Source organism: Pinus tabuliformis, chromosome 5_1 (genome assembly GCF_031772625.1).
Source record: "Pinus tabuliformis cultivar Carrire ecotype Pingquan chromosome 5_1, CPIR1, whole genome shotgun sequence".
Taxonomy (NCBI): domain Eukaryota; kingdom Viridiplantae; phylum Streptophyta; class Pinopsida; order Pinales; family Pinaceae; genus Pinus; species Pinus tabuliformis.
The window spans coordinates 974,890,495-974,904,266 of NC_142305.1; the positions used below are offsets into that span (position 1 = coordinate 974,890,495).

The window sequence follows — 13,772 nt, forward strand, 5'->3', positions numbered from 1 at the left end:
CCTTCTCCTTCGCTTGATTGAGAGACCTTATAGGTCTAGTTTCCTAGCCCACTTAGAGAGATACGCCCACTGTGGGTTTCTGCTACTGTGACCGCAGGCAACCTTCCCTGTCCTTGCATGTGTGACTGTAGATTTCCCTAGAAACAACCCTTTAAGATTCGGTCTTCTTCCTTCCTTTGATGGTGCACTAGAGGCTCCCTTTCTCGTCTCTTTTTCAGCTTTTATTTTCTCACTTGCTGCGTTGATTTCAAAGGTAAGTGAGTGCGTTTTGGTGGAGTGGACAACTTCTATATATAGAGGACTGAACCTCCTTTTAGGTTGACTTGAGGACAGTTTGTAGGCCGACTTCTTGTGCTTGCTTCGGATGGCTTCTTTGGTGGTGTAACATGCTTGAAGGAGCTTCTTTGATGGTGCCTTTGCATAGGAAAAGAGCAAGGAAGTTAGGGAGGGACGAAATTTCTGAGGTTGATATTCTCTACAACTCACATGTGCGAGTTTTTGCAGGAGGAACTAGGATTTCCTCATGTTGGTTTTGCAGAGATCTCTTGGGAGGGTTGGTTGGCTTATCTTTGGGTTGGTTGGTCTTGGGTCAAAGTCTTGGAAGTCTGCATTGCACTGATTCATAAGGAAGAGTTTCTGGGTTTTCCCCTTGTGGGGTTTTCCCTGGCTTGGAGCCTATCTCTGGTGTTCTTTTGTGTGCATTGTGATATTCTTGATGGCATTTGTCTTGATGATAATCTGAACAACATAATAATGAAGAAGCACTAATCTAACATCACAAGAAAATGTCAAGTTTAATGAGAAATCTTTTAAGAAACCCTAACTTTTTTGCTGCCCTAGATTTCTCAACATAGGGTTCATTATAAAACCCTAGCCTTTTGATGCTTAGGGTATACTAATGATGAAACTCTAATCTTCTTAAGGATAAAGTTTAGATATATTGTTGAATCCTACTCTTAATGTTTAGGAATATTATGGTAAAACCCTAGCTGTTTAGGGTTTGTTGTTGATGTCTAGAAACCCTAGTTTTTCTTAGGGTTTGGTATATTAGGGATTATGACTAAACCCTTGTAATAGTCAATATAAAATCCTAGAAATGGATCTCTAGGTATATGTGCTTCTGTATAATTGAAACCCTAGCTTGGTCAAAATTGTTACATATCTAAATTTTGGAGTTTGATGTTTGTATCTAGGGTTTACGATAAAACCCTAGTATGAGACTGATATAAGTCTCTAGGAAATAATAACGGAACCCTAGAGATGAAATGCTGGTATGCTAACTTGATTGTTGATATTCATGTTTTAGTTTTTGAAATCTAGGGTTTGTAACAAAATTGATATTCTAGGGCATGATAATAAAACTCTAGAAGTATATTGTTTTTGATTATTGATATAATTTAGCTTTGATGATAAAATCTAGGGTTTGTGACGAACCTCTAGTAAACGTTGTTTCATGAAGTCTAATGGATGAAACTCTTGATTGATTATAAAACCTAACTAGGTTTAGGTCTTGAATGTTTAAAATCTGATTTATTAGAATGACATATTGATAAAGTAGACTTCATGCTTTTGTACGTACATATTTTTTGATTGTACTTGTTGTTAAGTTTTACAGGTACATAGTCTTAAAGATGATGAAGATGCTTACCTCATATTTTATGATAATTTGATAACAATGTGAAGCATGATGGTAAGAGGGAGCTGTGAGAACTTCAATGACATGACCATGTTACCATGTGAAGGAATGATGAAGTTTTGGAAGGTCTAAATTCTCCGATGAATTGTTGATGCAAAAAGGAAGAGCTTGTATGAATAAGATAGTTGATGAACTTGTCCTCTAATTACTTGGATAAAGGAAAGTGTATGTCTCCCTAGTTGAGAGGGAGCTTGAAGAGAAGTGAATGACCTGATGAAAAGGCCATGAGGATGTTTGAAATCAAAGAATAGTTGAAGCAATACTGATGGTTATTTGTGATTGATAAAGTTGTGAACAAAACTTGGATATTTTTGGAAGAAAGTGCTAAGGCTGAGTTTGGTGCTGCTGAAAAGTTGAAGAAGTAAAACTTTCAAGTAGACGTGTTTGATATGATGATGATCTAATGATTAAGAACCCCAGAGGTTTTTGTTAAACATGTATAGTGAAAATTTATTACTAATTGGTGTTGTATTTGTGCATATCTCTCCATAAGAAGGTTGAATGTTTGAAGCATGCTTGGATTGGTGGATATATCTGGTTTAGTTGATAAGGAGAGATGGAGCATCTTAGGGCAACAAGATGGTTGGGAGGACATCTGGCTGACTTGTGATGATGTCTAGATCCCGAAGTAGGGAGGGTGGCGTTGGCCTGAGAACTCTGACCTTTGATACACACCTAGATCCCTAGGTTGGTGTTAAGAGTAGAAGCTTGATGGTACCTATAGAGGCTGAACTTTGAAGCTTGGAACACACCTTAGTCCCACCTGATTAGAGTACCTTGGTCAGGTATCTAATCTATAGCAGTGCGTGTGCTATGACTCTTCATAGTATATCATTTTGAGATTTTCCATGTACCTATGTATATATGTAATTATGAATACCTCTTTGGTTAAAAGGGAGTCTTGAAGAATGTAACTAGTGTCGGGCTTCATAATTGTATTTGAGTCATAATCAAGAAAAATAAATTTTATTGTAAAAGAAATTGACTTATTAAAGCATGGGTTTCATGCTTGGGTCAATGATTAATAGGTCAAAGCATCCATTGTAGGCTTCTAGGATTTATGTCTTGAGTCTTAGTCTTTGTCATCATGTAACAAACCCTTTTTGGGCTTTATCTATCAAGAAATAAATTTATTTTGATGTAAATTAGGTCATTTAGCCCTCCTCCACCAAGTCGGCGTCAAAGAAGGACAAGTCAGCCTCATCAAGGGAATTTGAACTCACAGATTCACTTTATATTGGAAGCTATTCGACCTCATTTGAAGGACCAATCAAGAAGTTCGATCTGCAGTAGCTGGAGGCAGAAAAGAAGGAGAAAACCCTAGCGTAGGAGAAGGAGACATTTGTCAAGCAAGAAGAAGCTGTTTTTCTCTCTCTTTGACTCACACATACGAAATTCTGAAGCTGCTGGGAAGGCTGAAATTTCAGATCTGCAGTAGGGCTGAAATTCTGAAGCTGGGGGCCGAAATTTTGACTTGAAGCTGAATTGAAGCAGCGTTGTCTTTTGTGTTTGGTTCATCATCATGGAAGGTTGACTTGGTGGAGGAGGATGTTTTTTTGGTCTGGTCTAGGGTCTTGGATTGTCTCAAGTTTGATTTGAATCTGCCAGTGGAAGAGTTTGACTTGGTTTTCCCGTATAGAGGGGTTTTAGCCCCCGGCTGAGTGCCTATATCTGGTGTCATTGATCTTCATGTTTTGATTTGATGATTGCTTGATGAAAAGAAGATAAAAAGAACATAAAGAAAGTTAATAAGACTACAAGAATATCACAAGTAGAATCTTTCTGCCTTTTTGATTTTCTAACAAAGAGTAGGGGACATTGATTGAGGTGACAGTGGGTCCTCATCCTGTTGTTTCCTTTTGGTCTAGTAGTAGTCCCTTTGGAACCCCTCCTAGGACCCCTGCTAAATTGAGTGGTAACAGGTCCCACCCACAGAATGCCACTAGGACTGAAACTTGAGCTTTGCTGTGGACCAACAAAGCAGGCTGAGAAAGTCCCAAGGGTAGAGATGGAATGTGATTGGTTATAGCATCACTGCCAGTAGTTAAACTGGCAATATATTTTTAGAAGGAAAGAATTCCAAGCTATGCAAGATTGCTGACACAGACCTGCTTCATTCCACAATTAATTAGCACTAACTTTGACTGTGCAGTGTTTTAGTTAATCATTTTGTTCTTTCAAAGGTATTGATGGCAATTTAGTATATTGGTCTCTTTTGGTTAAGATACACAAGAAGCATAACTCTAGGTATTATCTTTATACTTGGCTAAATTAAGATTATTGTTGACAGAGGGTAGCAAATGAATCACCTGAAGATGCTGATAAAATAATCAAGGATGGCCAAACTTTGCATGTTAAGACAGATCTATCAAAAGCGGATTATCATTACTCTGAGGTGTGTTGCATATTCCAATATTTAGGGGGATTGTATTAGGTTTCAGGACTGCATGTGACTCATTTGGGTTGTCAGAGATTTTGCCTTTCATTGAAGTTTATATCTTTATTCTTGATATATCTTCCATTTTAATTTATAGAGGATAGCAGGCCAATCAGGGGAAGATACCAATATGAAAGTGATGTCACAAAACTGCGACAGTACCATGGAGGTATGCTGCCAACTTGATAGTTCATCTTGCAACATTAATGCCAGCATTCATGTCTAGCTTCCTCAATGAAGACAGAACACCAAGCACTTTGTCGGATTTCATGAGCTTTAAGATGATATTTATTTATAAATGAGAGTTTTCCACTTTTAGCATGATTATAGTTTGTTATTTGTTGGAATAGCGTCTTGACTAAAGTAATACATAAATGCACAGGAAGATGCAGATGAAAGTTTTGAGGCTATGGGAGGCTCCTCTCAAGAATGTGTCGATACTTACAAGGTACACCTTGGACACAATGGTCTGACAATGTATTATGAGTTTTTTCTTTCAGAAAATCTGAAATTGTCTTGTCAAATTTAAATTGCAGGCCAAATTGGACATTTCTGCGAAAGCACCTGAATGTTTGATAGAAACCTTTGAATTGTGTGAATCTTCATCTTTTAAAGTGACAAATTCTGTTTCTGAGAAAGGAAATGATCCTGAGCAACAACACAGAGTTTCAAATGAGATTGTGAATAGAGCTGTGGAAAGTCCTGTCATATTTTCTAGTAAAAGAGAAGTTATAAAAGATTCAGAATGTTTTCCTTCAGAAACGGATAACGTTGATGTTTGTAAGGAGGATCTCGGAAGCATTGTCAATGATAAAGAATCTTCTTTTCACCCCTCAAGACAGAGTAAAGAAGATGACAACCTGTGTCAGGTCCCTCCATTGCAGTCTTTGTTATGTGCTGATAGATTGAAGCCTGAAGAAAGTGAAGTTCACTTAAACAATACAGAGAGATTACTGCCTACACCCAGCATTGCAACTTTGCCCATCAAGGTGAAGGTTGAGAATGTTGAGTATGACAGAGAAACTCCACTTATACCTCTAAGGGACAATTGTCCCAACGTTTCTTTACAGACACTAAAGGTTAAGAGTGAAGCATTGGAAGACTGTGAAAGTGATGAGCTAGACCATATTTCACTTCAGTCGAGGCAGAAAATCTGTAAAACAATGATTTCTGACATGGATGTTGACATGGAAGTACCCAAGATAGACATTTTGAAAGGAGAATGTGATTCTGTGGTAGCCCAGAAGCCCAGAGAAAGAAATTTTTCCATCAAGCGAAATAAAAAAAAAACAAAAATGTGAGATTTCCTCTCTCTCTCTCTCTGACTCTTTCCATTCTGCTCTCTCTCTCTCTTTCTCCCCATCTTTCTACCTTGTTTCTGTTTGCTTCCATTCTGTCCCCCAAAAGATTGCAATTGGTTCTAAGCTAACTAAAGGACACTATCCACTCAGATGTTCTGTTGAAACTGCCCTTGAGGAAGATGCCCCAGGACTTTTACAGGTATAAGCTTTAAAGACTATGGATAATGGCATTTTGATGATACATGTTTGCTATGAATGGTCAAATTTCTGAAGTAATGCACAGAGTGCTGGTTGATCGTAACAGGTATTACGCGAAAAAGGTTTTATTGATGAAATTAAACTTTATGGTGACTCGGTGAATGGAGATTTGTTAGGGCTGGCTGCTGAAGAAGATAACTTTGAAGAACTTGAAAATGTCATTGAGAAGGTAAGTTTATTGGATTATTAATAATGTTGTGATGCTTATAGTGTTGGCAAAGTTGAAAGTTGTCAGAGCATGGCTACAATCCAGATCCATGTATGAAACAACATTTGCTGCATTCTGGTTTTGACTTTTGTTGTTTGTGTATATTGATATGAGTTGTGAGCTTATTTTAACTCTCTTCTCAGTCAAAAGATTTCAGGAGGCCTGCAGTGATGGAAATGCTTCATTTGTTCTCTTCTGAGACTAACATTACCCAAAAACTATTTTGTTCAATTTTGTTTTCTCTGCCTGGCATTGGGGACTGTTCTATTTTTTCTAGCCTTAATATGAACCCAATAAGAATGATTTGTGCTGCCTTCACTAATATTGGATGAGATATATTGGCGATTCTATGGACTGTTTTTCAGCTATGGGGACGGCCTTCTGGTTTGGTTAAGATGGGTCGCATGCGACAGATAGGGGCCAACAAGCCTACATATTGCTTGGCTTGTCTTCTTTCGTTGATTGAACAGGTACATGTAGTTCATCTAATGAGTAGTTTCTTTTGAATGTGGAATTACAATTATAGTTTATTTGATCTGTCAGGCATATGCCATTCCTGTTATCTGCAATCAACTTAAGTTTGTTTGTTAAATTTCCAGACCCGATCTTTACAGCTGCGTAAGTGGCCTGTTGAATGGGGTTGGTGTCGACAGCTGCAGTCATTCATATTTGTATTTGAGAGACATAATAGGTGATCTCATTTATTATTGGATATCATTTACCTTGCAACACTGTTTTGTCTATTATTTGATGTTGGCATTTTAAACTTTTCAGTCATATCTCTATGGTGCAGAATAGTCTTGGAACGTCCAGAATATGGTTATGCCACATACTTCTTTGAGCTGGTGCAAGCTCTGCCAATCAAGTGGCAGGTGGGACGATTGGTCACTGTGATGAGTGTTGCCATCTGTAGCAGAACTGCTCTTCTTGAAAACAAGCCTCTGGAAGTAAGACATCTGCCATGTCCTCAATATTTAGACTTGTCATCCTCTTGCAACTTGTCAGTAGTTTGTTTGCTTTGTGATATCATACGTCTTTAAGTGTCATGTTAACGTATTCTTAATTTAATCAATTGTCTATGTAGTTGCAGGTTGTTGCTTCAAATTTCTTTTGGTAGATTTTTGGATATTAATTCAAACTTTTTTCTCATTGAGCAGATATTTTGATTGTTTTGTTTCTTTTTAATCATCTTCATAACTTCACTCGTTAATTGGGAACTGATTTAAATCATATAATTTAAATGCCTAATGTTTTTGAAGTTGGGAATAGTTTCTTGAGGAATGTATTGCCACAGTTTATTATCATTCTGCTGTTCTTGGGGAAGAATAGTTGGGAATAGTTTCTTGAGGAATGTAATGTCACAGTTTACTATCCTTCTGATGTTCTTGGACGAGAATAGTGCTGGAAATTGGAATTAAAATGTTAAATCGACTTTACGTAGGATTACAAGTCGAAATATCCTGGTCATGAAGAGGGTCATTATAGCAGCCTATTTTTCCTGAAGTCTGCCTTACTGAAATGCCTTTGATGATGAGTGCATGCTTTTTCAAACAATGGATGATTGTTCTATCTCATAATTTGTTTCATAACAAAAATTCTGACATGGCACTAGGGTGCTTGTGGAGTTAAACAGTTTAATGAATTTAAAGTGTAGGTTCTTGAAAAATCATTTCCCATAAAGTGAGAAACAAAAAAGGTATCTTCCACTCCTGTGAAATTGAGATTCCATTGAAAATCTTGAGAATGGTGTAGTGTTGGTACTAAGTATTCTGGATTAAGGATGATATGCATGCCAGGTCGGAGAGGAGGTTCTTTGGCACATATCCTATCAAGCTGTCTGGACTTTGCAACACACATGAAAGGCCAAATGTGCGAGACAACTTCTGTTTGAGCTTCAACTTTGACTTCAGTCTTTGACAAGCGGCTTCATCTTGCAGAAATATGGCAGAGGAAGAGATTGACTTGCTGATGAATCCTTGTTTGATCACTCACTAAACCATTTTCCTGAAGAATTGTCAGTTGAGGTCCTTGAGTGAGCTGGCCTTTTGTTATCTGTTTTATCAGTGCTTTGAGACTGGTATTGATTTCTTTTGGCCACTATAGGGCATTAATAAATCCTTCTCATCTTTCTATTTATTGTCAAAGCGAGATTACTAGAGATAAATGGAGGAACTACCAATAGGGCTTGGTTGGTTAGTAAAGCACACGTGTTTCTACTTTCCTTAACAAGGTTCAAACTTCAAACCCCCCTAGAGACATGTTCACCCTTTGTGGGTTGTCTTGCAGAAGCCTGCTGTTTTATATGGTTGGGGCCATGTGCAAGTCCTAGGTGAATTTGGCCGAATATATACCACCAGTTATGGCATATTAGATGAATGATAGCTTTGATAAGTTGCAAGAAATGTCTGCTTCATTGCAATATCCCGTGTTGGAATGTGCTGCTCGCACGTGTTGATGGCAACATCTACCAAAGAAAAGGGAGGAAATCCCCTCATTTAAAAAGGGATAGCAATATATCAACAATTACCATAATGAAACCATAAAGACCACCAGAGTTATGTGTGTATCAGAAACATTTGCAATGATGCATTAAAAAGGTTATGAATTTTTAGGATTAAAGTGTTGGCTTGTTGGGGCCTGACCCAGGCTCGGAGATGATTTAGCCAAACAAATCCTGGTACTACTGGCCCTATTGGCAACAGTGCGCGGAGTGCGGACTGAGGTCTCATCCGAAGTAGTATGGAAGGGTGCTAGAACCAGGTTTCTGCACCCTGGGGATGTCTGATGGGTTCCAAGTGGTCCGCGATTTGACCCTGCGTGCACCTCGCTACGCACACTGATCAGTACTTTGCCGCTTGGGATGCTGCCTTCGCGCAACCCTATTCGGGGTCTGAACAATGTTATTACGCAAATCCTTACTAGCAACCCGATATTAATTGATTAACTTAGCTTATCTGTATACTTTCAGTTATACTTAACATTATTCACCATTCATACAAATGCGCACAGTAAATAAACAATATAAGTGCAAATGATATCAAACAGGGAATAACACAAGAACAGATACACGAAATTCAAATAAAACTTCTTTTTATTATTCTTCTTCCTTGCTTACAAACTCGACTCCGCACTGCGCACTCAGCTGCAGGGGTCCGTGCACTCAGCTGCGGACTCTACTAGGCCTTTGCGCACTCAGCTGCAGAGCCTCTTCCTACTACTATGACCCAAGATACTTAGACTCTTGCTCTGCTCTCTATCTTATTCTATTCATCGGATTCCATTGATTCCTTCGTTACTTTACAACTTAGAGCCTCGCTCTATTTATACATTCCCATGGTCCGCGGACCATGGGTAGGCCGACACTACATTCAAAACCTAGGGCGGACAACCCTATGACTCTAACATACAATTCACGCCCGCAATTCGCAGAGCTTTACAATAATATTACTCAAAACTTGGGCTTTGAGCCCCAAAACATGTTGTGGGGGGATTCCATGCCCAATAGGCCCCCAACACAAACATCGTGACTCGCCCTCAAGTCACTCTGTCGGCGCCGAGTCCCTCCAGCTCGTCCCGAATGGTCTTGATGTCTGTAGCGCACTAAGCTGCTGCTTGCTGAACCTGCTGCATTCTCTCTTCTGAGACTTCTGTTTCCGGCGTGCTGCCTTGTATCTGTGCATGCATCCCCTGAATCTACGGGATTTTTCCTTCAATATCTGCCGTGATTGTGAAGGCTTCGTCAATTCATGGTTGGACGCGTGCTTTGAGGACTGCTTCCTTGTGGTGCGCCACGTCCACCTACTCCTTTAATGCCTTGGCTTGCTGCATCCTCGCAAGCCATTTAGTAAGGACTACTACTGTCTGCGCAGTCCCTCTGATGCTGTCGTACTGTTGTTGTAGTTCGCGTGCCTCTGTCTCTAGCCGTTGGATGTTGGGGTTCTCCTGCAACGTCGTGAGGACCTTAAGCACCTGTTCCAACATGTTGGTACAGTCGCGCACTGCACCTCCAATCTCTTCCAACCTTACTGCAATAGCGCTGACGCGCTATTCATTGATTTTCGGGGGAGTGGAATGCTACGCCTTCAACCGCAGCTCGGCGATCTGGAGATTCAGCTCCAATTGCACCCTTGTCTCTTCTCTCGTGTCACGGACTTCACTAGCAAAACTGTGGATTCACACTTCTACCGGTAGATCTGTTGCGATGGCTAGCTCCGGGACGCGTCAGCAAGCGTTGTCTACCGTATTCACCAACTGTTGATTCTGCGACACCAACTCGTCGCGCTGCAAGCTGAGTTGTTCTATGTTAATTTTCTGCTCACTGAGAACTTGGATTGCGTGGCTCTCCCTGGCCCGCAGCTTTGTCGTTATCCTGTCTTGTAACTGATATAGCGTTTCCCGGGGAAGGGCAGCTAGGTTAAGGCCAATGTCTTTCATCATGTTAAGCAACATCCGATCCATTGCATTTGGCGACACTAGAGCTCCCTCTGGCAACACTATTGTGTTTGCCATCCTTGCGCGCAACATCTGTTCTGCTGCTGAAGTGCCCGCTGCGACGTGGGTAGACAGGGTGCCTTCCTGAGGGGGCCGCACCTGTAACTCCTGTAGCTGCGCCCTGAGGGCCCCCAACACAGTTTGGTGCTCCGTCGTAAACTCTTGAAGCACTTCACTGGTGACGTTGCATACCGTCTTGCTGATGTCATGGAGATCACCTTTGGTTAAGGTGATCGGGTCAATGGCCAGCTTTGAAGCCTTAACCTTCTTTCTTGGACCCGATCTCTCTGCGATGCGCGACCGTTTGAGCTGTGTGGACGCGGTCCCTGGGTCCGCGCTCCCTTTTGCTATTTCTGTGTCCTCTGCCTCCTGCCCTGAGGACGTTGCTTGGTCCTTCTTTACCTGTACCGTTGCTGCCTCCGCTGCCGGTGCTGCTGCTTTTGCGACCTTCTTCTGCTCCACGGCTTCTTGTGTCGCTTCGCGCACTGCCCTTAACTCAGCTGCCAATTTTTCGTTTCGCCTTCTCACGGCTACTTGGGTGACGCGTAGCTTGGCATCATCCTTCTTTTTCTGTGCTGCCGCTTTCTCTAGTTCCGCCAAATCTGGGGCGCGCCACTCGGGAGGCCATGTCTCTAATACAATGAAGATTGCATCGTCAGTGGCTACAAATGGTAGCTTTGTCCACTGCTTTGCCGGGTCCTTTCGCGCCCTGATATAAATGTTGTGCATATCTGCCTTGAAGTCTGCAAAACTCTACAGACTATTGTGCACCATAGGTGACAGGCGCGGCCTCTTGTTGATCCACATTCGGATGCTCGCCTCCATGAGCACCCAAATTTTTTTTGTATCGCTTCCTTGGTGGCCCAGAGTGAAGCGTACTTCGTGACCTCTGGTAAGTCTCGGTCAATGTTGGGGAACTGACTATTCTCTGATAGTTCTCCTGCAACCAATTGTAACGAATAAAATATATAAATAATATAAATATAATGTAAAAGATAATAATCATAAATAGTAATTAGTTATGCTAGTAATTAGGTTGAAGAGGCATGTCTAATACGACATGACTCTTCATGTTCATGAAGAGACACTTGCTTGATATATAAGCAAGCCTCTAGTTCTCATTTGTAAATCATTCATTCTTATTCATTTTATTTAATATAATATTTATATCCTAAATGGATATCTTGACATTCCAAATCTTTTGGAGTAATTGATTTATAGAAGGAACATTGTTCGCTTCATTTGGGATCAGAGCCACGTTTGGCTGATCACCAGGCCTTTGGCTATCGAAATTTGTCAACCTTGTTGCCGTATAATTGAAGCATTTTTGCTTAGAATTTGGGAGTTTCTCCTTTTCTTCGTTTTTCTAGGCCTAAAAAAGAAGAAAAAAAAGTGAAAGAAAAAAACAAAACGGATACAAAATCTCATACCAAGTATATTTAAATTTTTTTACGTGGAGAAGCCCGTGGTTTTAAAAACAACCCATGGTGATTGCCCATGGTATTTTAAAAAGTTAAGGAAAAAAAACAAAAGGAATACATTTTACTTTTTACGTGGAGAACATTTTAACAGAGGTTTTAAAAACAACCCATGGTAATAGCCCATGGTATTTTAAAAGTTAAAGAAAAAACAAGGATACAAAAGCTCTTACGTGAAAGGTAAATATTACTTTTTACAGGAGGTTTTAAAAACAACCCATGGTAATAGCCCATGGTATCTAAATAATTTTAATCGTTCAAATCTAAAGATTGTGATCTAAATACTTTTAATCGTTCAAATCTAAAGATTGTGACCGTACCAAGAGTCACGTCTCATCCAAATTTTATGAGAAAAATATTATTATAATTATAAAAAAGAGATACTATATAAGCCTTAGATAGTTACATATAAAAGGAAAGTGGGTCTCAAAAAAAATATATAAATTTTGTATAATTATAATTTTATAATATATATAAATTAAAATTATATAATATATATAATTTATAATTATATATATAAAAAAATTATTATTAAAAGAGTGAACAGAAGAAGAAGAAGAAGAAGAAGAAGAGAATATTTGAAATATATATATCTATATATATATATATATTAGATTTTTATAAGAGAGAAGTGGAAATATATTTTATAGATTAAAAAAAAAGAGGAGAGAGAATATAGCATATACAAAAAATAGAAAAAAAAAGTTGTTGAATAAAAAGGAAGATAAAAGAAGTGAAAAGAATTGGAATCTCTAAGAAATGAACAAAAACAATTCCAAAGAGATGTAAAACAAGAAATCACAATACTTAAGCAACAATATGCTGGACTGATATGCATTACAAAGAAATAAGGGAAAAGGACGAAGAAAATTCTCGTCTCAAGGACCACATTGAAAAATTACTTGCGCAAGAAACCATAATCAAACTCTGCTAAATCAAACTAAGAAACTTAAGGAGGATAAGAAAGCATTAAAAGATAAGTTGGAACAAGTCACTCAAGAAGAAGTATCCAAATCTCCAGTCACAACAATTCAAGTTGAAAATAAGGGAACGAATACCGATCCAGTGAATATGACAACTCAAGAAGACAAGTCAGTTGAAGAAACGACACACGTAGATGTTTCAGTTCAGACAATGGACATCCCAAGTAAATGTTCCATAACCAATTCAACAACATCTTCGCCAGAAGAAAATCTAAAAACTTTATATCGACATCTGAATCATGAGAATAGACAAATCAACCAAGCTGTGTATCAGGACCATTCAAACTGTAGACAACAAATTAATGTTTCAGAGAATAATGACGTAACATCAATTCCATCTTATGCTGACAAGTCGTTACAAAATTTTAGTGATCAGAATGCTATACAAAAGATTAATCTGGGATGGTCTGATCCCTTCTCAGTGCGACAATTTTGTTTGTCACTAAGAAGATCATATCAACTTGTATCGACGAGGATGACTATCCCGAGAGAGAAAGACGTTCGAAGCCGAAAAAGAGATCAAGCCTTTTTCATCGACAAGCTTTGAGGACAAAGCTTTTTGAGGAAGAAGGCAATGTAACGAATAAAATATATAAATAATATAAATATAATGTAAAAGATAATAATCATAAATAATAATTAGTTAAGCTAGTAATTAGGTTGAAGAGGCATGTCTAATAGGACATGACTCTTCATGAAGAGACACTTGCTTGATATATAAGCAAGCCTCTAGTTCTATTTGTAAATCATTCATTCTTATTCATTTTATTTAATATAATATTTATATCCTAAATGGATATCTTGACATTCCAAGTCTTTTGGAGTAATTGATTTATAGAAGGAACATTGTTCGCTTCACCAACAAGATGGATAAAAACAACCACGCGTAGTGGAAGGTCTTACCCTGCTCCTAGGCTTTG

General features: G+C 38.9%; 1 protein-coding gene across 7 annotated transcripts in view; it reads left to right on the forward strand.

The window, feature by feature from the left end:
* Positions 1 to 13,772, forward strand: part of LOC149167995 (uncharacterized) — a 98,138-nt gene that overhangs the window by 65,383 nt on the left and 18,983 nt on the right. For 5 of the 7 annotated variants that reach the window (XM_089433287.1, XM_089433289.1, XM_089433285.1 and 2 more), the window contains 9 exons: positions 3,987 to 4,091; positions 4,231 to 4,302; positions 4,516 to 4,581; positions 4,670 to 5,430; positions 5,585 to 5,633; positions 5,739 to 5,861; positions 6,266 to 6,370; positions 6,500 to 6,591; positions 6,694 to 6,847. In XM_089433287.1, the coding sequence (XP_089289413.1) occupies positions 3,987 to 4,091; positions 4,231 to 4,302; positions 4,516 to 4,581; positions 4,670 to 5,430; positions 5,585 to 5,633; positions 5,739 to 5,861; positions 6,266 to 6,370; positions 6,500 to 6,591; positions 6,694 to 6,847 (1,527 nt within the window). Of the gene's footprint in view, positions 1 to 3,986; positions 4,092 to 4,230; positions 4,303 to 4,515; positions 4,582 to 4,669; positions 5,431 to 5,584; positions 5,634 to 5,738; positions 5,862 to 6,265; positions 6,371 to 6,499; positions 6,592 to 6,674; positions 6,848 to 13,772 lie in introns of all 7 variants that reach the window. The other 2 variants (XR_016260984.1, XR_016260985.1) reach the window with 2 other exon arrangements.